General features: G+C 38.2%; 2 protein-coding genes across 2 annotated transcripts; both read right to left on the bottom strand.

Annotated features, from left to right (window-relative positions):
• Positions 1 to 4,250: 4,250 nt before the first annotated feature.
• On the bottom strand, positions 4,251 to 24,570 carry LOC148425139 (ras association domain-containing protein 8-like). The gene is made up of 8 exons (XM_088413781.1): positions 24,554 to 24,570; positions 24,223 to 24,294; positions 10,086 to 10,767; positions 7,290 to 7,405; positions 6,305 to 6,432; positions 4,928 to 5,503; positions 4,581 to 4,837; positions 4,251 to 4,470 (listed from the first exon to the last, which is right to left on the bottom strand). The coding sequence occupies exons 5-8, from the start codon at positions 6,405 to 6,407 to the stop codon at positions 4,309 to 4,311; spliced, it is 1,098 nt and encodes a 365-aa protein (XP_088269907.1). The 5' UTR covers positions 6,408 to 6,432; positions 7,290 to 7,405; positions 10,086 to 10,767; positions 24,223 to 24,294; positions 24,554 to 24,570; the 3' UTR covers positions 4,251 to 4,308.
• On the bottom strand, positions 14,739 to 24,570 carry LOC148425140 (up-regulator of cell proliferation). The gene is made up of 3 exons (XM_088413780.1): positions 24,554 to 24,570; positions 24,223 to 24,294; positions 14,739 to 19,647 (listed from the first exon to the last, which is right to left on the bottom strand). The coding sequence occupies exons 2-3, from the start codon at positions 24,257 to 24,259 to the stop codon at positions 14,984 to 14,986; spliced, it is 4,701 nt and encodes a 1,566-aa protein (XP_088269906.1). The 5' UTR covers positions 24,260 to 24,294; positions 24,554 to 24,570; the 3' UTR covers positions 14,739 to 14,983.
• Positions 24,571 to 25,735: the final 1,165 nt, after the last annotated feature.

The following is a 25,735-nucleotide window of genomic DNA, read 5'->3' on the forward strand; positions in this document are numbered from 1 at the left end:
GTTTGAAAATGCGATGTTCAACCCTCTCTGTAATTTTGCAAATTCCGACAGTTGAAAAAAAAAAATGTGATTCACCACATTCTCTTGCCAGATTGCATCACTTGAACTGTACCCCACTCAAAAATGAAGATTCAAATGCTTGCTGGATAACACCAACTGTCAAAACACTATGAAAATACGCAAGATTCTCCCCAAAACACCAAATCTCAAAAACTTGATAGTTGCTTTTCTTTAAAAAAGTCGTCAAGAAGATTTGTGGTTAAGATTTGTTGGTGTTTGTTTTGTCTATATATTTGTGGCTTTCTTGAGTCCCTAATCCGTGGTTGATTTTGCATCTCTGCTTGTTGACCAGCTGGTTCCTGTGATGGATTGAGCAAAAGGCAGACCCGAATAGAGACTGAACACATAGTATCAAATCAAAGATTGTTTATTAACAGAAATAGCATGTACCACTTGAGGGCATCAACTTGAATGGAAAGCATCAACAAAAGAATCAATCAGGATATCAATGCAAGAAAACCAACAACAAACATCCTTATACTAACTGTACCTAAATAGGAAAACAGAAATCACAACTATGCACGAAAAAGGAACAATCAGAAATCAGTATTGGAAATACCAACATGAACCACTGCCAGGGTGCTCCCTATCTAACCCAGTGTGGCCTATCTGCAAGTTTTCGGGTCAAGCAAATGTGTGTTATCTGTTCAAGGTGTCAGTTTATGGAACAGCCACTGTATGAAATAGAATTGAAAAGATGTGAATCAATGGCTATACTCAAAAAGAGTTTTAAATTAAATTATTAAAACAATTTTAAATATATGTCTAAGTCCAATGTCTTGTATAAACATTTTTGACGTGTAAATTTGATATGTAGTATACGGTATATATGATTGTATAGGGGTAGGGTCAGTCACAATTATGACTGTAAATATGACTTATGTACAATGTATCAATATGTTCATTAAATAATCTATCAGTTAAACAACAGAACACAGAAAAAGATATTATTGAAGTATTGATTCCAAGTTTCAACTGCTATTTAGCAGAATTCTGTTGTTGATATATTTAAAATACAGTAATCCCTCGCTGTATCGCGGTTCATCTTTAACGGGTTCTCTGCTTCACGGATTTTTTACAGTGTGGATATTTTTTTACAGCACATTGTGCTCTGAATCCTGATTGGCTCAGGAGCTTTACCGTTGTCTCGAAATAAAATATTGACGCTGTACTGTATTGGTTTTTCACTTGTCAATTTATTACAAAAGGCAAGAGGATCCAAAAGCTTGCTTTCGTCTCTCCTCTGTCAACTTTGTATTACTGTATTAAAATGATTATTTTAAACAAATTTGGGACTTTAAAAAAGGTTTTGATTTTTGGTTTTATTCTATAGTTTAGTATTGCATTGTGAAATAATGAAAAATAATAAAGCTGGCTACTTCACGGATTTCACTTTACGCGTGTTATTTTTGGAACGTAACCCCAGAGATAAACAAGGGATTATTGTATCCATCCATCTCTCAATTTTCTATAAATATGTTGGGACTAAACAACATGTTCAGTCTGTCAAAGTGAGGATGTTGCTGTTGGCAGGCAGTACAAAAATAAGTAAATAAAACTGTAAAAACGTTCATGTTCCATCTTTATGTATAAATATCAGATGTTATGACCTGCAGCCTATAGTCAACTGCTGCTTATCCATGACAAAAATAGTTTTTTTGCTCAATTTTTGCTGCAGCAGCTTATAAAAAAAATCTGGTACTTAACGCGGGAACGAAATAACTATCGAAGTGTTGCTCTGGATGAGGAAACAACGAGGAAACAACTGTTATCATAACATGTTGGATACACGGTGTATGTGAATGTCGTTCAACAGCACGCCAAACTCGATAGTCTCATGAGCCAGGTAGATGAGCGTTTAGGTCGCAATTAGGTTGACTGAGCATTAGCCCTTGCTAAAAAAAAAAAGAAAATAAAAAAATGAACGCGTCACAAATGACTTCTGTAGAAATGAATTAGCAAGATGCTAACGTTAGCTAGCAATTAGCGATGCAAAACTAACACATTTGCGGTCTTTTAATATGCGAATTAAGCCGTTAACATGCTACATTCAACAAAACAATGTCTGTAACACTATAAAACACAATACCTACAGCCATTGCGTTCAGAGGGGCAAGAAATTAATGAGACACTTAATCCAGATTGGACCACTAAACGGTAACTATGTTTAACCCAACCCATTTAGCCCAACTACAGTACATGTACATTGCATTGCATGGGGTGTGGCATTCCTCCGGAGGCTGCCATGTCTGTTATAGCTACAGACAATGGTAAATGCAGCACCTCCTGCTGTTACTAATGAAAAACGGTCCAAATGTTACACATTGTCCCTTTAAATTTGAACGTGCCCCTAAATTTTTTCTTAATCCTGAAAATTCTTGCCTGTTTATGACTTTAAAATAGAAAAACGTGTGCCGTTTTTGCCTGTTTAGACAATCAACTGGCCGTTAAGGCCATTATGGCGGCCGTTGTGCCCAGTAAAAGGTTAATCCAGATACGACTGGTAAATGGTAACTATTTGTAACCCATACCAATTTAGCCCATGTGCAGCCTACTTGAGACCCAGACCTGGATGACCAGTTCTAACCCATGTCCACGTAGCCCACATGTATCCCATAAAGGTTTCAGACATTGTTAACCATTTTAACCCATACCCACCTAGCGTAAATACATGCCATATGAGATCCAGACATGGTCAACCTGTCCTAACCCATGTCCACCTAACCCATATGTATCTCATACAGATCCCAGATATGATTAACCAGTTCTAAGCATGCCCACTGAGCCCACACATAAGCCAGACAGGACCGACAAATGGTAACTAATTTTGACCTATATCCTCATAGTCCTTATACGTCCCATACAAGACCAAGGCATATGTGACGGTTCTAACCCATGTCCACCTAGCCCTCATGTATCCCCTACATGTCCCAGCCATCATTAACCAGATCTAATCCAAGCCCACTTAGCCCACATATAACCTAGACAGGACTGATAAATGCTGACGAGTTCTAACCCATAACCACATAGCCCATAAATAACCCATGCATGACCCAGACAAAGTTACCAAGTTCTAACCCACACCCACTTACCAACGTATGAATGAATGAATGCTTTATTTTGAACACCCGATTATACAAAACAAAACAAAAACAAACGGAAAATGAAAACAGTTGAAACAACATTGGCTTATCATGTTCGAAAAGGAGTAGGAGGAAGCATAAGCTTATTTATACCTACCCCTTCTCCACTTAATAGTAAATATGTATCTTTACTGTGTCCTGCTTTTTTTTAATCACATACTCATATTACGAATGTTACCAAAATATGGAACAAAATAAATAAATAAATACACAAGTAGACAGGCAATATATGAGAACACTAATGGTTGTCACACACTTCTTCTTCCCTATGCCTTGTGAATATTATGTTTGTACCGCTGTTTGAACTTGCTCATGCTTGGACAGGGCTTCAGCTCCCCCGTCAGTCTGTTCCACAGTTTCACTCCACATATTGAAACACAGAAAGTTTTTAACGTTGTACGAGCACAGAGATGTTTAAAATTCAGTCCCCCCCTCAGATTTTATCCCCCTTCTCTTTGAAAAAACAGTTTGTGAATATTTCCCGAAAGTAGATTGTTTGTTACTTTATACATAATTTGTGCTGTTTGAAAATGAACCAGGTCAGTAAGTTTCAATGTATCTGATTTTAGGAACAGATGATTTGTATGTTCTCTCTAACCAGTGTTATGAATTATCCTTATGGCTCTTTTTTGCAGTATAAACAGTGCTTGTAATGTACATTTATAAGTATTGCCCCAGATGTCTGCATGGTAGCTTAAATATGGTAATATTAGAGGATTGTAGAGAATGTGGTCCTGAAAGTTTTTTGCCTTACTTAGTACTGAGACAATTTATTTTGCACATGTTTTATGTGAGATTTCCATGATAGTTTATCGTCCATACATCATATATCATACAATCCATACAGGTTCTAGAATCTGATTGGTGTATATTAAATAAATATAACAATAAATAGTATTGTCACTTGTTCAGGCTGAAGTGAGCGTTGAGATGAATGTGGACTCAAGTACAGGGAAACAAGCTGGTGAGGCAGGTGTGGACTCAAAATAAAACACATTTATTTTTGAAAAATAAAGCACAAAAATAGAACGAGAAATGCATTTAAAAAGAAAACAATGAACACAAACAAACAAATAAATGATTCAGTGTAAATATAATTGGCAGTCTAGTTACATCCCATAATGCCAGCATTGCTGAGCAATGCTTTAGTGACAGGGAAAGTGTTTGTCTGGCCTAATAGTGGGGCACAACTGGTTTGCTGGATGAAATGCTGCAAGTTACATTGTCTCAACTCCTTTTTCAGGTCCTCCATGGTCTCCCACTTGCTCTAAAGGATGATGCATCGTACATTAGCAAAACATTATTTCAAAAATAGGAATCTGTTGATCTGTCAAAAAACATAAAAAGCAATTGAAAACACAAAATGAAAGTAAATACCCGAAGTGTGTCCTCTGTAGTTCGCAGCTTTTTCAAAGTCTTCGACAATTTATTATCCAGTTCTTTGCGCTCCTGTGTGCGGCGTCTGATTTCCCATTTCATGGTCCGCAAGACTACTTTAGAATGTTGAGCATCCACCTGAGAGGTTTCAAGTTCTATGTTGTGCTCGAGATATGAAGAATGGTCCAGAAGTTCTTCGATCCGATAAGTGTGATCTAGTACTGATGTCTCTATCTGGTGTAGACCACTCTCCAGTTCTGTTGTGATGAATGAACAAAGACATTTTTTTTACTTGAACATGGTTCAAAATAACATAATAGTTAACAATATAAATTTTGGTATCCTACCTTCTTCTCTATCTATTTGTTCTTGTAATCGTTTCCTCCATAGCTGACTCTGCATCAGCTCAGCCTCATTATTTTCGAACCACTGCTTCATTTTTTCCAATTCTTCTGCATACCCCAAATTCCTTCCAGTAATTGTAAGAGATGCAGTTTCTCGCACCCACCACTCTGACTCATCTTGCACGTCTTTAAGTCGAAGCTGCAAGTCTTTCAGCATTCTCTGCTGCTTCAGTATCTGCTTAAATATTTCCTCTTTGGAGGAGGAGTAAGTCTCATTTGCCTGGTTATATTCAGTCCTTCTGGATACTGTTGGTGCACCAAGACTGAAAGCATGAGTCTTCTCTGGCTCTCTGGGTGGCAGTGTTTCTGACTCTTGTGTTTTGAGCAGAGCAGGATGAATGACTCTGGATGTTGTGTCTTGCCCATCACTCAGACTGGGACCAGTCCATCTCAGAATGAACTGGACCTCAGCAGCCAACTGTCCAAGTTTATTCAAATGCTGGAGTGGACATTCATTGGCACCCAGTTGTCTCTCTTTGCCTTGTAATTTCAAGATTAGAATGTAACGACCAGTTTGACCTGCGCAAAAGATATTATCTTTAAGACAAAAATTCATACATGTATACAGTACAACTCATTTAATCCATCACCAGAATAAAATTGATTTAGCCCCAAATACAATACAATGCAATACAATACAATACAATACAATACAATACAATACAATACAATACAATACAATACAATACAATACATTTTTTTCCCTCATTTTCAACCCCCATATTAAGGGAGTCGACTTATAACCGTGTAACTCAAAACAGACCATTTTTTTCCCACATTTGTGTATTTGAATAACATTAATTTGAATGCGAAATAAGTACTATCATGTCATTTACAGGCCTAAAATGGTTATATAAACCTCTACAACGAAGGGCAACCGTCCATGCTCTGATCTCACAACAGTCATCACTAGGGTAAAGAACATCTCAAGTAAGACTATCACAAATTAGTGGTGGCGGAAGGTTGGGCAAAAATATATCAGTAGACTGATGGACCGACGATGAAAGTTTTGTCTGATTCGAAAAAAAATTATGGCCGGACGATGACGGAAATAGGGCGGGGTTCTGGCGCATGTCGAAGCAGCAAACAAAAAGTAAGTTGCCCACCCCTGTTTAGCATACTAAAATTGTGCCTAATTGATTTCGAACTACCTCTTAAATATATTGCATCCTTTCTACTTAGCAGTCAGACCCTTTCACACGTTGCATTAAAAGCCATGGCTGGTTCCATGTTAATGATTCGTCGGATCGTTATTTAAGAAAAAATATTCCCAAATTTTAGGTTCATGTTAAAAGTTGAATGTGTGACAAAACATCTTACCAATTGCTTGTGCAAGAGAAATGACAACATCCTGACAAGTAGTGGTGTGGGTTATGCCACAAACCACTCGAACCGCATCCTCTACCTGCACCTTCATCTCCATCGCTGATACACAGAACCACCAGAAGCTATGAAAGTGAGCGACAGTCAGGGTCAGTAGCTTGAACGGGTGGAAAATTCAGCCTTACATAATTTGCGTGCGTGTTTGATGTATGCAACATTGCTCTTGACTACCCTATACAAAATGAACGAGGTAAAAACTACAAGTGTTGTAGGAGCATGTAATAATAAAACAAGCATATACATCGATTCAAACAAAATACAACCAAATTTGTTTTTTGTACAAGAGAAGATGTTTGTTAAGTGTTTAGGGCTTTCTCTGTGTATACATTTGAAGGAAGCTGGAATGTAGCAGAACTTGCTGACATTTCTGATTCACTCAGACTGCAAACTTTTAATTCCAATTTATTTACAATTGTCAACAACACCCCTTGTCACGTCAGAACAGTCCAGAAATAGGTTTATAGTACTTATCGTCAAAAATATTTTTTGGTAACTAAGAAAAGCATTGGTTCCTTCCAATAACACATTTTAATTGTACTTTTTATTACAAGATTAAATAACTCTTTAACCAATCCTCTACTGTATTAGCACCATTGTTTCTGTTTGTTGTTTTATTTAGTCTGCTGCTCGGGAAGAGAAGAGAATAAGAATTTCATTGTGTGGTATAAAAATACTATACATATGACAATAAAACTCTTGAATCCTGAATCATTAAAATAGATTTTAAAGCATTGCATTTAAGGATCAAGAAAATGGCTCTTCCTCCGCTCCACACAAGGTAGCAGTTTTAGCTTCTTCTACCAAGATTGGGACAGCAGTTACCGTGTGTGGCAGCATTACAGTAATTTTGGAACTTAAAAAAACCCACAACAATTTTTAGATACCAAAGACTAAACTCGTTGGTAATAATGAGTAGACTTACCAATTCAGTCCTCTTGATCATTCATACTCTTGGTCCTTTGCTTGTGGTTGTCTGGTTCGTTGGGTTGTTAATATTCAAAGTCGGCCTCACATATTCACAGGGAGCCTCACCCTTAGCTTAGGAAGAAAAAATGAAGTGCAGGAATGTGGACCAGCTAGGTGTTGTAAATGATGTAAATTGTGGGAGGAATCTTATTGAATGAACTGTTTAACGTGTTGCTGTCAAATTGAAATTCTCTTGTTTTTGTAAATCTTACAATCGGATTTAAATCCTACCCATAAGGACTATGAAAATTCCTGCACTAAAAATGTGTGTGCCAATGAAAACATCTTTTGTTGTATCCTATTTCACTGTTTTGTTTTCCCTCTGTACATTGCAAGTACTATATCAAACACAGGTAAGCACATACTGTACATACCAGAAACGTGTACAAAAGTGGAGGAGTGACACACTATATTAGAATGTTGATGTACTGTACTGTTGGCGAATTTAGAATTTTTTTGAAACTATAGGCTTTGAAGGACATTGATTGCAATCATTAATGGTTAAAGTAATTGACAAGTAATTGTGCAGTTTATGAAGTTCAACTTCCATGACAGAAAATACAATTTAATCTTTATAACCGAACTTAAAAAAAAACAAAAAAAATCACACTATTCGCTCACTATCTGGCAACACTACAGCCATGCATTTAGTTGTCATGGTAGCAAAAGTTGAACTCAGTGTTTGTCTATTTGTCACGATCATGAGACAGAACTGTCATGTCGAGGCATGGTGGAGAGAGATGTGGAGGTTGTGGACCCAAATGCAGGGAAGCAGATAGACGAGGTGTGTTTGAAATAATAATTTAATGTAAAGATGAAATAACAATAACAAGGTCAAAGACTGCACAAAAAGTAACATCAGAAATAGACTTAGTAAAAAAAAAAAAAAAAGACTATAAAATCAAGCTATCACAATAAGCACTCACAGGGACGACGAGGAACTGTCAACAACATAGACAACGACACTTTGACAATGACCCAACTAAAACAGTAAAGAAACAAGAAACTAAATACAGTGATCCCTCCTACTTCATGGTCTCAGATATTGCGGTTTCAGTACTTTGCGGGGTTTTCCAGGAAAAATTAAAAATACAGTATTTCAAAATAAAAAAATATTAAAAAAGTGTGCAAAAATGGAAAAAAATGAAAAAAGTAAAAAGTACATTATCCAGTACTGTATTCATCAAATAACTAAGTAATATTAGTTAATAACAATGTTAAGAATTCTTCAAGCGTTAGAGTTCGTGACGTTTTTATCTTATTTTGAAATGTGTGCTTTTAATCTGTCGGGTCGCGTTGCATTTCCGTTTCCTGTTTTACGTTTTCTGTGCGTCATTTAGCTCGTTACGGTGACGTAGTGAATGACAACGTAAACTCAAATTTATAGTTTATCATCATTTATGTTGATAACGCACGCTACTGCCTATGTTTAGTAAGCGATGAGTGTTTATTCTGTTTATGTGTTCGTTTGTGTAGAGGTTGCACTTTTATAGTTAGTAGTTGTTGCTAACCCGCTAATGTCGGCTAAAAATACAGTAAATTCATAGATTTAAATTCGGCAAGTGTTTATATGTTAGTTGACTGACTTTAAGATTGTTGTTGATTTATTATTCAACGGACACTACATGATACACCGTACACAAGCCAAATTAAATGTGAAGTTCAACGTGATGACTTGCGTACTGTCTCACCGGAGTCTTGGTGCAGATAACCAGTCCTGAGAACAAATTCTCAACAATCTAAGTAATATTAGTTATTCAATGAATATACAATATTGTTAATAAGGATAATGTAATCTTAATTAATAGGAGAAAAGAAATAAAATATGCAAAAAATACAAAAAAGGATTGTTTATGGTTACTGTGGCTATATTGGGGCTTACATAGAAATTGAGGAACTGATACCCTACTTCGCGGGTTTCAGACTTCGCGGGAGATTGACACCCCCATTAACCGCGAAGTAGGGGGGATCACTGTACACACAAACCTAAAGAGACAACAACGAGCAGTTGGACAAGACACAATTAGAACAAGGAGCTGATTGGCCAACACAACGGAAGGTTAGCGACACAATCACATTGACAAGGGCAGACACAAAACGTGAACTAAACACATGAAAAAAAAAAACAACAACTCGAAAACACAACTAAAAACCCAGCCAAAGCCCAAAACAGAATAGAACATAAAACCCTGATACTAGCCCACAGACGACAAATACCAACAGAACATAACAAGAACTGCTCATTATTTTCTTGGTAAACCATACAAATTACTGCCCTATCCAACCTGACCTGCTACTTGTATGTTGTTTATACCTTGTTTTTGACTTAACTTGATACTTATTCGTGTGTACAGCAAAGTAAGAATCTCATTGTAAGGATAAACTTGTTTCTGCCCATAACAATAAACTCTTTGAATCCTTGATTATCATTACACCTGCACGAGCCTTGTGCCTTGTGAAGCATTTGAGGTTTTTGCCATATTGATTTGGGAAAAGAATCAGAGCTTCAAAATACACCACACCAATGACATCTGAAGATCATAGCAGGTACAATCCTCAGGGATTCCCCTAAATTCATTATACAGTATTCCAACATGTCACCATACATTGTGCCACAGTGAAAATAAAGAATATATGTACGCGAAGGAATAGTGCTTAGTCACCTATTCTTATTTTTTATGTTTTAATGATTTTGGTGAAGTTCTTATTCAAGAAGAGAATTTAATATTATGCCAACAATTCAAAACCTTACCTTTGTGGGTGACACAATGTCAACGTTTTGCACAAAATCATTATCTTGGACTGTCGATCAGTTGAGAAAATCAACGCCATTTTACTCTGGTGCTGATGAGAGGCTGCCAAAGACCCAACATGAGAATGGAGTAATGTCATTGTCTATTTTTTCAAAGTCGGTTTATTTCAATTTTTGCCAATCGGAATTTCCAAAAAAGGTCTCATTGGAAAGCTAGAAATGTGCAGTATAAGAATCAGCTGTGAAACTCAACACCATTTTACTCTGGTCTTGATGGGAGGCTCTGAAAGATGGCCAACATCACCCGACAGGAGAATGGATTGACGTTATTTTGCATGTTTTCCAAGTCAATTTATTCTAATTTTTGCCAATCGGATTTTCCAAAGCGGGTCTCTTGACAACTAGAAAGGTGTAGAATGTGAATCAGTTGAAATACTTAATGCCATTTTACTCTGATATTGGGAGGCTCCCAAAGATGTCCAGCATCACCCAACAGGAGAATGGAGTAATGTCATTTTGTGTGATTTCAAAATCAAATTATTTTTTGCCAATCAGATTTTCCAAAATGGGTCTCATAGATTGAGAATCAGTTGAATAAGAATCAAAACTCTACGCCATTTTACTCTGGTCCAGATGGGATGCTCTCAAAGATGTGCAGCTTCACCCAACAGGTACGGTGGCCCTGAAGTGCAAATGAAAAAAACAAATACCGAAGCAAAATTAAAAAAAGAAAAACACATTTACAAAAGACAAAACAAAACAAAGAAAGAAAAACGCAATTCAAAAACAAAACGCAAAAAACGAAAAGAAAAAACTTTTTACAAAAGTCGAAACCCACGCAACATTTTCTCAAATGCCCGCAACATTTTGAGAAACAAAACAAAGAAAGAAAAGCGCATTTCAAAAGACAAAACAAAACAACAAAAAGAAAAACACAATTTAAAAACAAAACGCAAACAAAAAAAAGAAAAAACTTTTTACAAAAGTCGAAACGCACGCAACATTTTCACAAACGCGTGCAACATTTTCACAAACGCATGCAACATTTCGAGAAACACTATTATTTAAATACCAAACCGGAAGCGGTGGGGGCGGGAGGGAATAGTGGACTCACGACTGACTGCTTGTTTTTGAATTGCGTTTTTCTTTCTTCGTTTTGTTTCGTCTTTTGTAAATGTGTTTTTCTTTTTTTAATTTTGCTTCGATATTAGTTTTTTTCATTTGCACTTCAGGGCCACCGTAAACAGGAGAATGAAGTGTGTGATTCCAAAGTCCATTTATTTTATTTTTTGCCAATCAGGTTTTCCAAAAAGGGTCTCATTTGACAGCTAGCAACGTGTAGAATGTGAATCAGAAACTCAACGCTATTTTACTCTGATGCTGATGGGAGGCTGTCAAAGATGGCCAGCATCACCCAAAGTGAGAATGGACTAACGCAATTGTGATTTTAAAATAAATTATTTTCAATGTTTCCAATCTCATTTGGCTGCTATCAAAGTGTAGATAATGAAACAGGTTAGATGCCTAACGTCATTGTGTTATTACAGCAGCAGGAGAACGTTGACATCTGTTTTGTTTGACACAAGAGCGAGAAAAGCATTCACGTCTGCATGCAAATATGTGGGTAACGATGCCCTCTAACGGCAAGAAAGCGCAATTTCGGACTTTTAAAGTGGAATGAAAGGCTGGATTTTCGGGAGCGCGCCCATGAAGCCAACTTCAGCGTCGTGGTATTACAAGATTTTAAAAAAAGGTTTTAATTACTTTTACAGGTGTACAGTATTTGCATTATAAGGAAGTCACCTCAGTAGCCAAACCAAACATTTTCGGATGTTTTTGTTTTACTGTTTAATTGTCTGTATTTCTAGCCGTTTACAGTCATAAAAGTCGTTGGTGCAAAAGTACACGGTGAAGACATGTCAAATTGTCACTCGTTGACGCAAGTCAAATGAGGACAATTGACCTCAAACGAGGAATACAACAGAAAGAAAATGGGAAGAAAATGGACAACACATTCCATGGTTCAAGACATTGTTTTTTTTTTTTTTTTTAATGACAATTTTGACTTGTCCCCAGAATCTGCTAACATAGAAGTGAAGAAAAACAGAATGCCTAAGTAAGTGAACACTGTAAATTGTATGTAATTGTTATATGCTCTAAGAACATAAGTGTCTTGGACAATATATTTTAAATGTAGTTGTTCTAGGTTTTTAACTTTGTGTAGGTAAAATGTGGGACTGCCTTGCTCCAACACAATTACAGCTCAAAATAAACTCATCTGGAGTTCTGAACCGACTGTATGAAATAATTTGTGAGTTATCTTAACCGAGAACTACTACAAGTAAAATACCTGGAACTTCAAAGATCCCATGGCTTAAAATGAATTTTCGTCCATTTACAGGGTTTTATTTCAGACTTTGAAATGCCACCATTGTCTATCTTTGAGGAGAATGGGGACAGGACAGTGAAGAGGAAGTGAAGTCCTAGGTCAGTATTTCTCATGTCAATGTTCTTCTATTTATTTTTTTTCGTGCCGTACAGTATAGCAAAATGCTATTTGTCTCATGAATTAGGCCACATTAAGAAAATATAAACTTGTTGCTGTGAAACGTTTAATATAGGCTGCTATTTTCTCAAATGCATGTGGCAACATGAAGAAAATATCAAGACAGATATTAGAAGATATAAACCTCCATCCATCTTCGAAAGCTGCTTATCCTCACAAGGGTCGCAGGCTCGCTATGCCTATCCCTGCTGACTTTGGGCAGTAGGCAGGGGAGACTCTGAACTGGTTGCCAGACAATTGCAGGAAAATCTACACTTTCTACTTCAAAAAAATGATAATAGGCTGCTTTTCTCTAATGGATCAAAGAAAAAAACAAATACCTTATTGCAAAAAGTTCCCAACAACCTAATATAAATGTTTTGCAGTAAAACCTAATGTCTTTTTCTCATGGCCAAATGCATTTGAGCAGCCTAATTACTGCAAACATGTGGCTGGTTAGGAGTAACTATGAAGCCGCATAATTAAGTTATTCTGGTGTCAAATACAGCTCCAAATACAATATCCTCTTGGCAAAAAAAATATATTCATACTAAAATAATTATAATCATCGATGCCAAAAACAGAGGGTTGAACTTGAAGTTCTGTGTCGAATTAAGAGACTTGAGATGAACCCCTATTCTTAATATGTGCTGTGCACTATTTTTAGATCGAAATGCCAAAGGCATGGTGTTGAGGTACATTTGTACATTTCAAGTCAATTTTTGGCGAGGCTGAAATCAAGAACTGACTATAGGGCTTCAGTGGAATATACTCCCGACATTACATTCAATTATGTGAAGTTGAATTGAATAATTCTTTTTAATAGTCATACATCCGATGAAACAAAACTTTAATATAAAACCATGTTTGCATGTTTCAGCTGCTGCCTCGTAGCCACCTAACATCTGGGGCCACAGACCAGGAAATCGATACCACAACCAAAATATGGCTACATCTAGCTCCTGATGGGCATGGTGGCAGGAAGAAGAGAAGAGATGAAGAGAAAAAAAACACTTGAAGGTAAGTTTGCTGCAAAAATAACTCTACCTACACAAATCAGTCCTTTGTACTCGTATGGAGTACATAATAAATTTGTACTAAATTTGTAAAAAAAATTTGTAATAAATTTGTAGCTGTTAAAAAATGACTTGTGGTGAAAAAATGTTTTTGTAACTTTTCGCCAATAAATAAAATACTTTTATTTATAAAAAAAATGTACTGTATCTTTTAATAGTTACATGTACCTGTAAGAACTCGTTTTGTAGATGTAGCAAATTGACTGTAGTGGGGGGCCATTAGTAGTCCACAACTACAAGTCATTTGTGCTATAGCTACAAAATGATTTTATGCAAGTACAAGCTACTATTTCGACAGACTTTTTAAATTTTGTAATACAAGTACAAATTACTTGGCTACAACTACAAACTTGATTACAAAAGTGATTTTTTACAACACCAAATCTATTCAATTTTTATGAGTACAAATTACCACTGTACAAGTTACTTTTGCACCAAATTTACCTCCATGGGTGTACACAGTCTGAAAATGAAAAAAATTGTTTTGTTTGAAATTATACTGCAGTTTTTGTGTGTTTTTCAATCAAGTTGGGTCAAGGCTAATATACAGGATATTAGCCTTAATTCAACCTTAACCCTATGTTGGGCCAGTCCTGCAAATTGCCTGACCCAATATAGGGCCAGGTTTTGGCCAAGCTATAATAGTACGATCTGCCTCAAATGTTGGCCTCATGCGGTCCACGTTGTGAATACTGGATGTGGCCCACCAAAGGACCGTCATTCATTGAGGTATGTGGGCCAGAACTGGGCCAGACCAATTTTGCTATGTGGGGCCAGTCGACGTCAAGCATTAAATGTGCCGTTCCAAACTCCGTCTAGTGCTATGTTTTGGAGTTCTATTTCAATACCATAATACTGAGATAGTGTGATATTTTTGCTCAAGGTTATCATACTTTCAGAATCTGATATCGTCCTATGTCTAGTACCCAACTTTAATAAGTACCTATTGCACTTCTGCTCCTCCATTGATTTATGTATTTATTGCGCCATTTGGCAGACAGCTAAATTTCTTAAAGAAAAAAAAACAAGCCGTTTGTTTCAAGCTGTTTATTGATACCCATGATGATTGTAAAACTAGGTAAAGAGAGTAACATTGAGTAAGCAATCCAAATAACTTCATTTTATGAACATCTGCTATCTTAATGCTAATTCAACTCTATAGACAACCACTGTTACATGCATGCTGTACATTGTGCTAAATTTGTCTTTCATTTATCACTATTTTCTTCTATTATTTATGCATTCCCAACTTGGTTACACTGCATATTATTTTAAAATCACACGACTACATAATCTGGATTATTTTCTTTAATATTGAAAGTATCTCTCAGACCCTTCAGCGCTTGCTTCTTTGTGATTTTCTTCCAGGCCTCGGGAATATTTGCTGGTTTGGCCGCATACTCTTTAGCAAATTTCGTATTGTAATGTACCAGTACATACTTCCAATAATCAGATGCTTCCATTGTGGGGTCTGGGGGGATGTGCCAGTCAGGATAAATGTTACTGTATTCTCTGTATCGAACAAACTCACCGCGTGTCTCTTTGCTTCGAAATTGACGATCAGTCTGTACATCAGTTGTACATAGTGTTTCAACTAGGACTTCCGTGGAAATTACTCTGTAAGTTCCGAGCCCCTGTGGTCGATGCACGGATGCATGATGTTTCTTGTGTTCTTTGCCACCTGCTTCGCAAGGAACTTTACAAAAGGGACACTGCTGTCCACATCCAAATATTTTCTTAAATAACTCATTCTGTGGTTGAATTGCGAGTTTATTTAGCGTTTCAGTGATGTTTTCTGAGTTGGCGAATTCATCAAGGAGTGTGTCCTTTAGTGTATTCAAGGCTACAGTGAAGCTTTGTACAAATGAACGGCATGTGCTTTGACTTTGAAAAAGACTGCACGTTTGTGCCCCATCTGATATTACGATGTCTTTGATCAAATGTTTGCGCATTTCCTTGATGAGAAGTGGAATATTTGTGTCATCATCCGGCAGGATATTTGAGGCCTGATCCACTGCGTTTGATAATTTGCAAACTAAAACCTCCAACTTCTTCTTCTTTAATTTGAATAACTTGTCTTTGTCCAATTTTTGACGGATGTGAAGAAGTATTTGATCCTTAACATATGTTTCGTAGGAACATATGTACTTGACAAAACTCTTGAAATCGTCTTTCTCCAGCAAGTCTTTCTGAATGTCATATTGGAAACAGGGGCGTGAACTGTAAATCATTGAATGACTGCTTGTCAAAATTTCATCGACAATGTCAATCCCCAAAGATCTGTTGATGTAATCCTCAATGGCCGGCTTGATGCAAAGACGGGCATACTCATCTGCTTTGCGTTGGCAATGATCGGTCTCTTTGTACAAATCCACGAAGTCTGAGAAGTATTGATTCTTGCACTTTTCAAGCTGTGTTCTGGGGTCATTACTTGACAGGAATCGTTGGTGCATCTTGAGGAATTCTCTTGCAGCAATGCCACAAATATGAAGTTTAAGGTCAATCTCGAACTGAGCGTTGGTGTTGTGGCACCTGGAACCTTGACTGAGCAATTCATCAACCCTCTGCAGCAGATCTCTTGTGAAAGAGTCATGATAATCGCAATTGGACTTTGTTTTATCAAGGACAAACTCAGTGGATATCTCAATTATATTATTTGCATATATTTGTAAATCTGCTTTACACATATATTGAAATTTATCCAGTAAGGAGTCAACATGGTCCCGTTTGGTCTTAAAGGGGCCTGTTCCAAAGTCAGTTAGGGTATCAATTTTTTGTAACGTCTCATTCACTTTCCTACGTGTGATAGTTTTGTTCAGTTGCCTGAGAATGAATGCAGGTATGTCTAGTTCTTTCTGCGTGGGTACATTGGCAGTAGCTGTAGCCCACATTCTGTCAAACTCCTCTCTCAGTTGGTCATCAGATAGTCTGGAGTCTTTGAAGTCATGCAAAAGTTGCATGACCCTCCCTTCAATCACACCACGGCACTTCTGTTGTATGTCCTGTGCCTTTTTCAAACCAAATTTTAGCTCAAGAACTCTGTCCAATTTAGTATCCACTGAAAATTGAATGTCCATGGCCAGACTTATGATACTGTTGATGAAGTCAATTTTGTATTTCTCAATCAAATTCACATGTCTGTCTTTCTTTTTGTAATAATCGGAGAGTTTATCATTGAGTTTTCTTTTTTGTGATTCAATTTCCTCGGCTAGTTCTGATTTCTTCAAAATGACCAACGTTTCCCATGTTTCTGCCTCATCGTTATTGTTTAATAACTCTGATTCTGCCGCCGTCTGCCAGGAAAGGATTTCTTTTCGCATTTCCCACTCCCAACGTGAGAACTCTTTGCACAGGTTGTCATAAGCATGGGCCACAAGTGTGTTTCTGAAACTAAAGATGAAGTTCTCAAATTTCACAGATTTCCACAGACTACTCATCCATTCAAGCAAGTCAGGGATCTTTGAGATGTCACTGATCCTTTCTTTTCCAACTGTCGTCAGGAGATTTTTCTTGAACTCTGCCACAGCCTCACTGTATCCAGTGTTTACTGGTGCCATCGGAGGCGTTCCATGCCAAAGTCCTGGGATGTTCCAGTTGTTGTTTTCCAAGTCATAGTCAAGCACATCTGTGAATGCTTGAATCGAAGGCTGTCGCTCCATTTCAGATGCAATTTGCGTCATTTCATTCAGCTGGTCCAACAGATGCTTTCTTTCCGTCAAGGTTTTGGAATGAGCTGAAACTCCAGAAACATTCTGATGAACAAAATGGCAAACCGTTTTTTTCCCTATTTGCTTCATTCTCATGAAGGCGTGGACAGCAATTTGCAGGACATCTTTCATTTCGTTTGCGTTCTCCATTGCTATGTTGATGATGGTGACGTCACTTAAGCCAATGACAAACGTCGCTAGTTGGTTGTCATGCTCGTAGCTGTCTTCTAGTTGTGCGAGGTCTGGGGATTTTAGACCTTCAGTATCAATGAGGAGTATGAAGTCACAAGCCAACTCAAGTAGCATATCGTCTCCAACTTTGAGGAATAGCATGTAGGCCCCTCTTGTACATCTGCCGCTGCTCACAGGAAAGTGAACACCAAACATGGTGTTCAGAAGTGTTGATTTTCCAGTACTTTGAACACCCAGCACAGCTAGTACCATCAGCCTACTCTTTCCACCGACCTTCTTGTGAAGCTCCATTAGCACGGCTGCCACCCACTTCTCTGGGATGTTTGAAGCGTCTCCATCTAGAAACTCCAAGGGATAGCCGTCGAGCAGCATTTCAGCAGCCGCTGAAGGCAAATGAGACAATTCATCTGGCCTATCACCTGACCGCATGGAAACTTCATAGTTTAATCCCATTTCTCTCATGTAATGTTCTACTCCTAAAGAGCTGTCCAACAAATCTTGATCAATCTGCGCAATGAGTTTGGCATCCTTATTTCTGCATTGCTCTTTGTATTTGTTACGCAGCGCGGTAAGTTTGTCACGAGAGTGCGTGTCGAACATAAATTTCATCCATTTCAAGAAGAAATCCCTTTTCTCTTTGTCACATGTAGATAAAGTGTCAATGAAGAGTTGCATTCCTTTGGACCTTTTCTGCTTAGTCAGCTCTTTCCAAATTTGTCTTTTCTCATCCTGGAGCTGAGCTTTATAATGTTCAACACCAACGGTGCCAACGTCCTTTATTCTGCATTCCTTCATCTCCAGTTGTGACAGCCTTTTCCATTTTTCTCCTTGCAAAGGAAGTAGTTGATTTTTGTAGTGTCGTATACTTCGTGCACTAATACCCGTCATGATTTCTTTAGCGGCTTTTTTCTGGTGAAGAGTTGCAAATTCATCGACAGATAGACCCAATTCAATAGCCTTTTCAGTCATATTTTCAATACTCGTTGTGGTTTTTATCTTGCGCAACAACTTTTTGATGGCTGTGCAAAGCATCTGAGAAAACTCTGCCACGTTCACCCCTGAGTCTTTGATTTCAAGACTGCTTTTTGGTAAACCCAGTTCTTGCACTGTTCTCTGGACAGAAATCATATCATTGAAGGCACTTGCCTGACGATGAATAACAAAATGAAGTTTGGATTTTGCATCTTGAAGAGCTGTCAGGATTTTGTGCTCCTTTTCTTCAACTTTGTCCAAGAATACAAAGATTGCGTTGGACACTTCATAAAGAAAAGAAAATTGTGAGGGTGACTCACAAATATCTCCTCGCAAATTAGCAAACGTGATTGGCTCTGGAAATATGTCAAGACTTTCTCTCCCACACGGAAGGAACCAGCAAACCTCCACCAACGTATTTGAAATTTTTCTAGTCTGTGCGCCTCCTTCCATGTCTCTGTGTATAAACATATTGTGATTCTGTTGGCCGCGGCTAAGGATGTGATTCAAAAACCGAGATTTAGATAAAGTGCAGTTTTTCAGCCTAACAAAGGAAACGAATGGTATCTGTGCTTGCACAATGGTGTTCTCGACAAATCCTTTTGTCTGGCACAAATCATGTGGACACCACTCTTTCACAATTTCTCTCAGAGCCCATTGCATCAGAGTACACTGATTGTTGTTGCAGTGGGGCAACAGCAGCGGGACAGAAAACTGGCATAACGACATCTTGAGGGCCATTTCCTGTTGCAAGAAGCTGTCGGCACAAAGAAAGAGACCTACTATCAGGTCAAGGGGATGAACTGTGCTCGCCGATTTACATGCTGTGTAAACGTCCAATAGGTCAAGGCTGTCTTCGGGCTCTTCTTGACTGCGTAGTATCTGCATCCAGTTCCTGCACCCGGCATTGATTTTGAACAGTTTTCGCAGGAAATAGAATGGTATTTCATCAGCTGATAAAACAGGTTTATCAGATATGCTGTTTTTGTTGACTTCCAGTAGATATTGAAGAGTGAGTTTATTGGGATAATATTTCTGTAGTCCAAGGTTGGAGAGGAAGTCGAACAGGACTGTCAAAGACAAAGAAAAAGATTGATGTTTGTTTTAATCTGTTGAACAAAGTTAATTGAAAGCTGTGTTGTAGTGTCGTCAAAGGTGGGGTACGATAGTTTACGTTTGGTGGTCCCACTGGAGGTCTGTTATTGCCCCTCTTAGTCAATTGTGGCAAGGGGTGCATGTTACCATCCCTGTAAATCAGGGGTGCTGAATGCGTCGCCTGCTTGTAGTGTTTTTTGTTTGAAAACATTATTTTAAATGTTGCTTTATGAAAAAGATATTGAAACATAATGAATTTTGAGCTCCTATTTATTTGTTTATTTTTGCATCAAAGTCCTGAGGAAGTTTCTCTTTCACATGTAAATAGACAAGTAAGCCAAGGCAAGCAGTTGCAGTTTCAACATGTACAAATGATAATTGAAAATGATGCAGCGCAAGGCTGGCAAGACTTTTCATGCACTCGCTCAGGATAAAAGGGTTGTGCCGCAATGAGCAATTATTGGTTTCCAGTGGGTCCGTCAAGCCAACCGGGAAGTATAAAGGAGAATTTGTCACTGGTTGACCACACCTCGGCAAGATGCATCATCCCTTGGTGCAAAAAAGCCCAGACTTTTTTCACTTCAAGAAGGAGGCGGTACACACGGGGAGCCGAAAATAACAAATGGCTCAGTGGGAACTTGGTTATTAAAATCATTCAGTTAGCTTACTTGTAAATGAGGCGCAAAAATAGCAGCAATCCATTGCGCTAACTGCAGTTCTCTCTGCGAAAATATGACCTCAGCTCAATAAGGGTTATGTATGGCCAAAGTAGAATGGGGGCAGCCCTGTCTTGGTCTTGTATGGGTTGTATCTGGGCAAAGTGGTTAATCGTGTCTGGGCAAAGTAGGCAAGGGTTAGAACTGGTCAGCATTTATTCGTCCTGTCTGGGTTATGTGTGGGCTAAGTGGGCTTGGGTTAGAACCTGTTTTTGAATGCTAGGACCTGTATGGGATACATGTGGGATAAGTGGGCAAGGTTTGAACTGGTTAATGATGGCTAGGACATGTAGGGGATACAAGAGGGCTAGTTGAACATGGGTTAGAACCGGTCACCTATGTCTTGATCTTATACGGGAAGTGTAATGGCTACAAGGGTATGGGTCAAAATGAGTTGCCATTTATTGGTTCTGTCTGTGTTGTGTGTGGGCTAGTCAGCAATTATCGGTCCTGTTTGGGTTAAGTGTGGTCTAAGTGGACATGGGTTAGAACGGGTCACGTCACCGATATCTTTGTTTTATATAGGATGTATAAGGGCTACGTGGGTATACGTTGAAATTAATTACTGTTTAATGGTCCTGTCTGAGTTATGTGTTGGCTAACTAGGCATAAGTTAGAACTGATTAAGCATGTCTGGGACCTGTATGGGATACTTGTGGGCTAAGTGGACATGGTTAGAACCGGTCAACCATGTCTGAGTTTCATATGGGATGTATGTTGGCTTGGTGGGTATGTGTTAAAACTGGTTAACCAAGTCTGGGACGTGTATGGGATACATGTGGTCTGAGTGAAAATGGGATTGAACTGATCTACCAAGACTGGGCTGTATATCTGCCAAGTGGATACGGGTTAAAAATAGTTAACATTGTTCTTATCGGTCTTATCTGGTTTAAATGTGAGCTAAGTGGACATGGGATAGAACTGTTTAACCATGCATGGTTTATGTGTGGGCTTAAGTGGGCATGGTTTAGAACTGGTTAGCTATCCGTCCTGTCAGGGTTATGAATGGGCAAAGTGGACATGGGTTAGAACTGATCACCCATGTCTGGGTCCCATATGGGATGTATATGGCGCCCTCCATGGCAAACGTGTTTGCTCTGCTCGTGAATGTTGGCTGAATGCTGAGCGCACGGTTCAGACTTGTGCTCTCTTATGTGTTGTTTATACTTTTTTATTTTACTGAACTTGGTACATCAAATAAAGTTTTATTTGTATAGCCCTGAATCACCTAAGTCTCAAACGGCCTTTCAGGTGAAAAGAGGTCATATTGACTTCTTTTGCAAAAAAGAAGTGGTACAGAGCTTTCTTTTCATGCTCAAAGCTCCCAGAAGGGGAAGGAAAAAGTCAAAAACCTCAATTTGGGGAAAATCATAAACCTTCAGAAGAAACCACAGGTGGGAGGCTTTCCACGCTCAACAAGTTGAAGTGGATGCTGCGTGTACCAAATACAGATACAGATAAACACAATGTGCCATATTAGGCAGGAAACGTCCAGTGTAAAGATGTCTTGACAGCAGACGAAGCCATTGGGCAGGAACCTCCCTACATTCCAGCAAGGTGCCCCCCCCCCCCCCCCCCACACACACACACACACGCACAAATGACGTAGGTAGTCAATACTTGATCTTTTTTTTTTTTTTACGACATTCATGTGGACAGCATAATAAGAATCAACGAGAAACAAGTTTCTATTCTGTGTAAATGACAATAAACATTTTGAATCCTTTGAATACGGGCGAAGTGGGTATGGGTTAAAACTAGTTATTTATTATTCCTGTCTGGGTTATGTGTGGGCTAAATGGGCATGATTTAGAACTTCTCACCCACATCTGGGTCTCATATAGATTGTATAAGGGGTAAATTGGTTTACATTGGCCTAAATTAGAGCCCAAACAAGAGAGACTGATCTACACATGGGCAAGTAACACGAGGCGACAGACAACACTGATGACGTTGACAATTACACAACAAGGACTTTAAAGAAAACAGGGAATTAATCACAAGCAAACTGAGGAGAAAATGAGAAACAAGGGCAAGACACAAGGATATTGGAGGGATTTGAGTGGGCAACACAAGGAACCAGCTAATAAATAATCAGAGGTGCACAATCAAACTTAAAGAGAGACCAGTCATCAGGAAACACAAGGAATCAACAAAAATGTAAACAAAACCAATACAGTGTACACCCCCGGTTTACGACCTCCCTGCCTTATGCTTTTTTTCACCTTACGACGTGGACCGCGATGTTGTTTTGTCCCCTCTTTATGCCCTTTTTTTCACGTTATGTCATAAAAAAACGGCAGGAGTCACAAATTCAGAACGAGTCACAAATAGGAACAAAAATGACACAAAAGCGCATCTGAAGTAAGAAATGCTAAACTATAGTCACAATGTGCAGCAAAAATCCACAAATGTGTGGCTGAAGTCACAAATGTGTAATGACAATCCATAAATGCGCAACAAAAATCCACAAATGCACGGCTGAAGTCACAAATGCGTATATAGAGCTGTAATTAGGGCGATGATCAAACACTTGGCCTACTGGATTACCTGTATTCAAACGTGGTTTTTGCTACAATCCTGCTGCACGGAAGTCACGAATGCAAAACTCGAGAGTTGTGTGTTGCTCTGTAGCAACTCATTCAGACCACCAGGGGACGCTATTAATACTACTAAAAATGCCCACATTGGCAGCAGTCACATTGACCTGACAATAGAACGTGTTTGTTTGGTTTTTGATTTTCGAAAGAGAAAACAAACAAAACAAAAGAAAAAAAGGACGACTCTTCTAACAGCCCATGGGTAAGTATCAGTTATTTAATACTCTGGCTTGGAAACCATGTAAAAATAAAATGGAAATTACCAATAAATGTTTACACAATGAAATAACTGAAGAAAAAAATTCCCCACGCCAGTCTATGGCAGACCGTTTAACACACATACATAGCACACACACACACACTCACAAAGGACTCACACAAACAACACTGACGATTGGGACATTGGCACAAGGACAAAACAAGATAAAATAAAATGATAAATAAATAAATAAATATAAATGTTTGTCCTATTGTACCCTGCAATTGGCTGGCTGTTCAGGGTGTTCCCCGCCTACTGGCCGACGTCAGCTGGGTTAGGCACCAGCAAACCTGCGACCCTTGTGAGGATAAGCGTCTCTAGATAGTGAGTGGATGCATGAATAGTTAAAATAAAAAAATCTGTGCATGCACACTCTAAATAAATGCTAAACACATTAAAAAGCTGCATACCAAACAATGACAATTGGTGACAAAGGTGGTTACACTGACCATGAATTTATTATAGACACACAGACACATTTTCTTGTAATTTCCATTTCATTCTTACGTGGATGGATAGTTTCCAATTTTTAATAGTAATAAATAAATGGTATTCACCCATGGCTCGATAGAAGCCTGGCTAACAAACGTGGATGTTCGTTTTGCTGCCAATGTGGGCATTTTTAGTGGTACTGGTCTGAATGTGTTGCTACGGAGCAGCACACAACTACAATTTCGGATTTGTGACTCCCGTGCGGCAGGACTGTAGCAAAAGTCACATGTAAGAATAGAGTCACACCAAGGGGTGGAGGGTTTACACATTGCCTGGATGACAGAGCTACTGTATGTACACATTTGTGATTTCAGCCTCGCATTTGTGGATTTTTGTTGCGCATTTGTGATGCTCGTTATGCATTTTTGACTTACAGATACAGATTCTTTTTACACATTTGTGGATTTATATACCCTAACCCTTTTTTTTGTAATAATAGTACGGTAAAATATTTTCATATCTTTAATGTAAAATTGAATGTACCTGTTGAGTTTTGTCTTTCAGTGTTCACTGCAGCCATGGTTTGGCATCCTCTTATGGCTTGTCTTCAAAACACTAGATGAAATGTCATTGTTAGATCCCTTGTCTTTTTCAACACTCTCATTAATACACAAAATGTTATCTTTAAAAATATAAATAAATAAACACCCCAAATATGAACTAACCTTGCTGATTAACTGTTAACAATTCTATAGAATAGCTAAATTACCAAAAAGATCTAGAACAGATACAAGCCGTTTTCAATAGAGTTATTTAAAGTAATTGTTTGGTGAGGGTAATTTATTTCTTATCCACACCTTAATATTGCACTTACCTTCCATGACAGCCAGTACGATGAACCTGAAGCTGACTCTCCTCTGCAGTATTTAAAGGTGAAAAGAGAAAGTGAAAGAATATTATAAACCTGCGAAGCAGGTCCCTTTGCATTGTTTTCACGCTGTCTTTGTTAGTAGACATTAAAAAGTGCACATAAGTTTGTACTGTGAAAAAGCAGTGATTAAAATTTTTTGGTAACTGGTTCCATGCATTTGAAGAGTTTTCGTTAAATTTAACATAATTTTGATTGGCAAAAAAGAACAGTAAATTCAAAATTTGTTGTTTTTTTTTTCACCTTGTAAGTAGTGATTTGACTGAAAACGCTGTCAGCCTTTAAGTTGCGAATAAACTAATCTGTGGTTGACTTGATTATTTATATGTACATTTTTCTGGACCATAAAGTAAATATGTTGATGTGAAGAACCATTCTCATATGAACAAGCTAGTGTGTTTCTTTTAATATCAGTGTCCGCATAGTTTCTGAACAAAACAGTGCAACTGCAGTATGTGGCTCTTCTACGTTCCAATTCTTGTTTCTATTTCTCTTCAATCAGAACAGCAAGCAAGAAGTGTAGCTGCAATCATTACAATGGCACAGGTAGGCATCAGTCAACTTGGTAAAGTTGGCTTTGGTTTTCTCTGAGCGTATGACCATACATCCTTTCAATGAACGGCAGACCTACTTTGTCTTGTGATCGTCTTTCGTGTGGACATGCTGCTGCTGTTAGTCATAATTGAGCAAGTTTGATACTATCTACCACTACTACCACAACCAAAATTATAAGAGGTACTATATGAATTCATCAACCACTGGTGCACTTTCTGAACCACTGCCTTTGGCAAAGGCTTCTTTCACCGTCTTTTGTTGGTTCAATTAATAAGCTCTCAAATGATTTTAGACATGTTCTTTTAAATGGCCAATAATGCCAAACAACAACAAAATCTTTAACAAACTCTTTTGTTTGTTGACAGCATTTTTCACCGAAACTCCTCTTCACAACATGTTTAGATGTTTATATGATTTGAATGACAAAGGACAGTAATGTGTGAATAGAGCTGAAACATACTACTCGTGAAAATGTTTCATCACAATCGACACCACACAACTGTATGAGTAGCCCTTGGTAACGAGCCTGCACTTAAATTTCTCCACTCTCCCATCTCCATGATGCTTGAATCT

Source organism: Hippichthys cyanospilos, chromosome 4, assembly GCF_059441005.1.
Source record: "Hippichthys cyanospilos isolate Australia breed blue-spotted pipefish chromosome 4, RoL_Hcya_1.0, whole genome shotgun sequence".
In the NCBI taxonomy this organism is placed as follows: Eukaryota; Metazoa; Chordata; class Actinopteri; order Syngnathiformes; family Syngnathidae; genus Hippichthys; species Hippichthys cyanospilos.

What these genes read in the sequence shown, in the direction of transcription:
- LOC148425139 (XM_088413781.1), bottom strand. Translation starts at nt 6,407, where the DNA reads ATGGAGATGAAGGTGCAGGTAGAGGATGCGGTTCGAGTGGTTTGTGGC. An exon ending in TTCTCTTGCACAAGCAATTG is followed by an intron (nt 5,504 to 6,304) that starts GTAAGATGTTTT and finishes TCTTTTGCGCAG; the next exon opens with GTCAAACTGGTCGTTACATT. An exon ending in CTACAGAGGACACACTTCGG is followed by an intron (nt 4,471 to 4,580) that starts GTATTTACTTTC and finishes ATCATCCTTTAG; the next exon opens with AGCAAGTGGGAGACCATGGA.
- LOC148425140 (XM_088413780.1), bottom strand. Translation starts at nt 24,259, where the DNA reads ATGGCTGCAGTGAACACTGAAAGACAAAACTCAACAG. An exon ending in TGAAAGACAAAACTCAACAG is followed by an intron (nt 19,648 to 24,222) that starts GTACATTCAATT and finishes TGTCTTTGACAG; the next exon opens with TCCTGTTCGACTTCCTCTCC.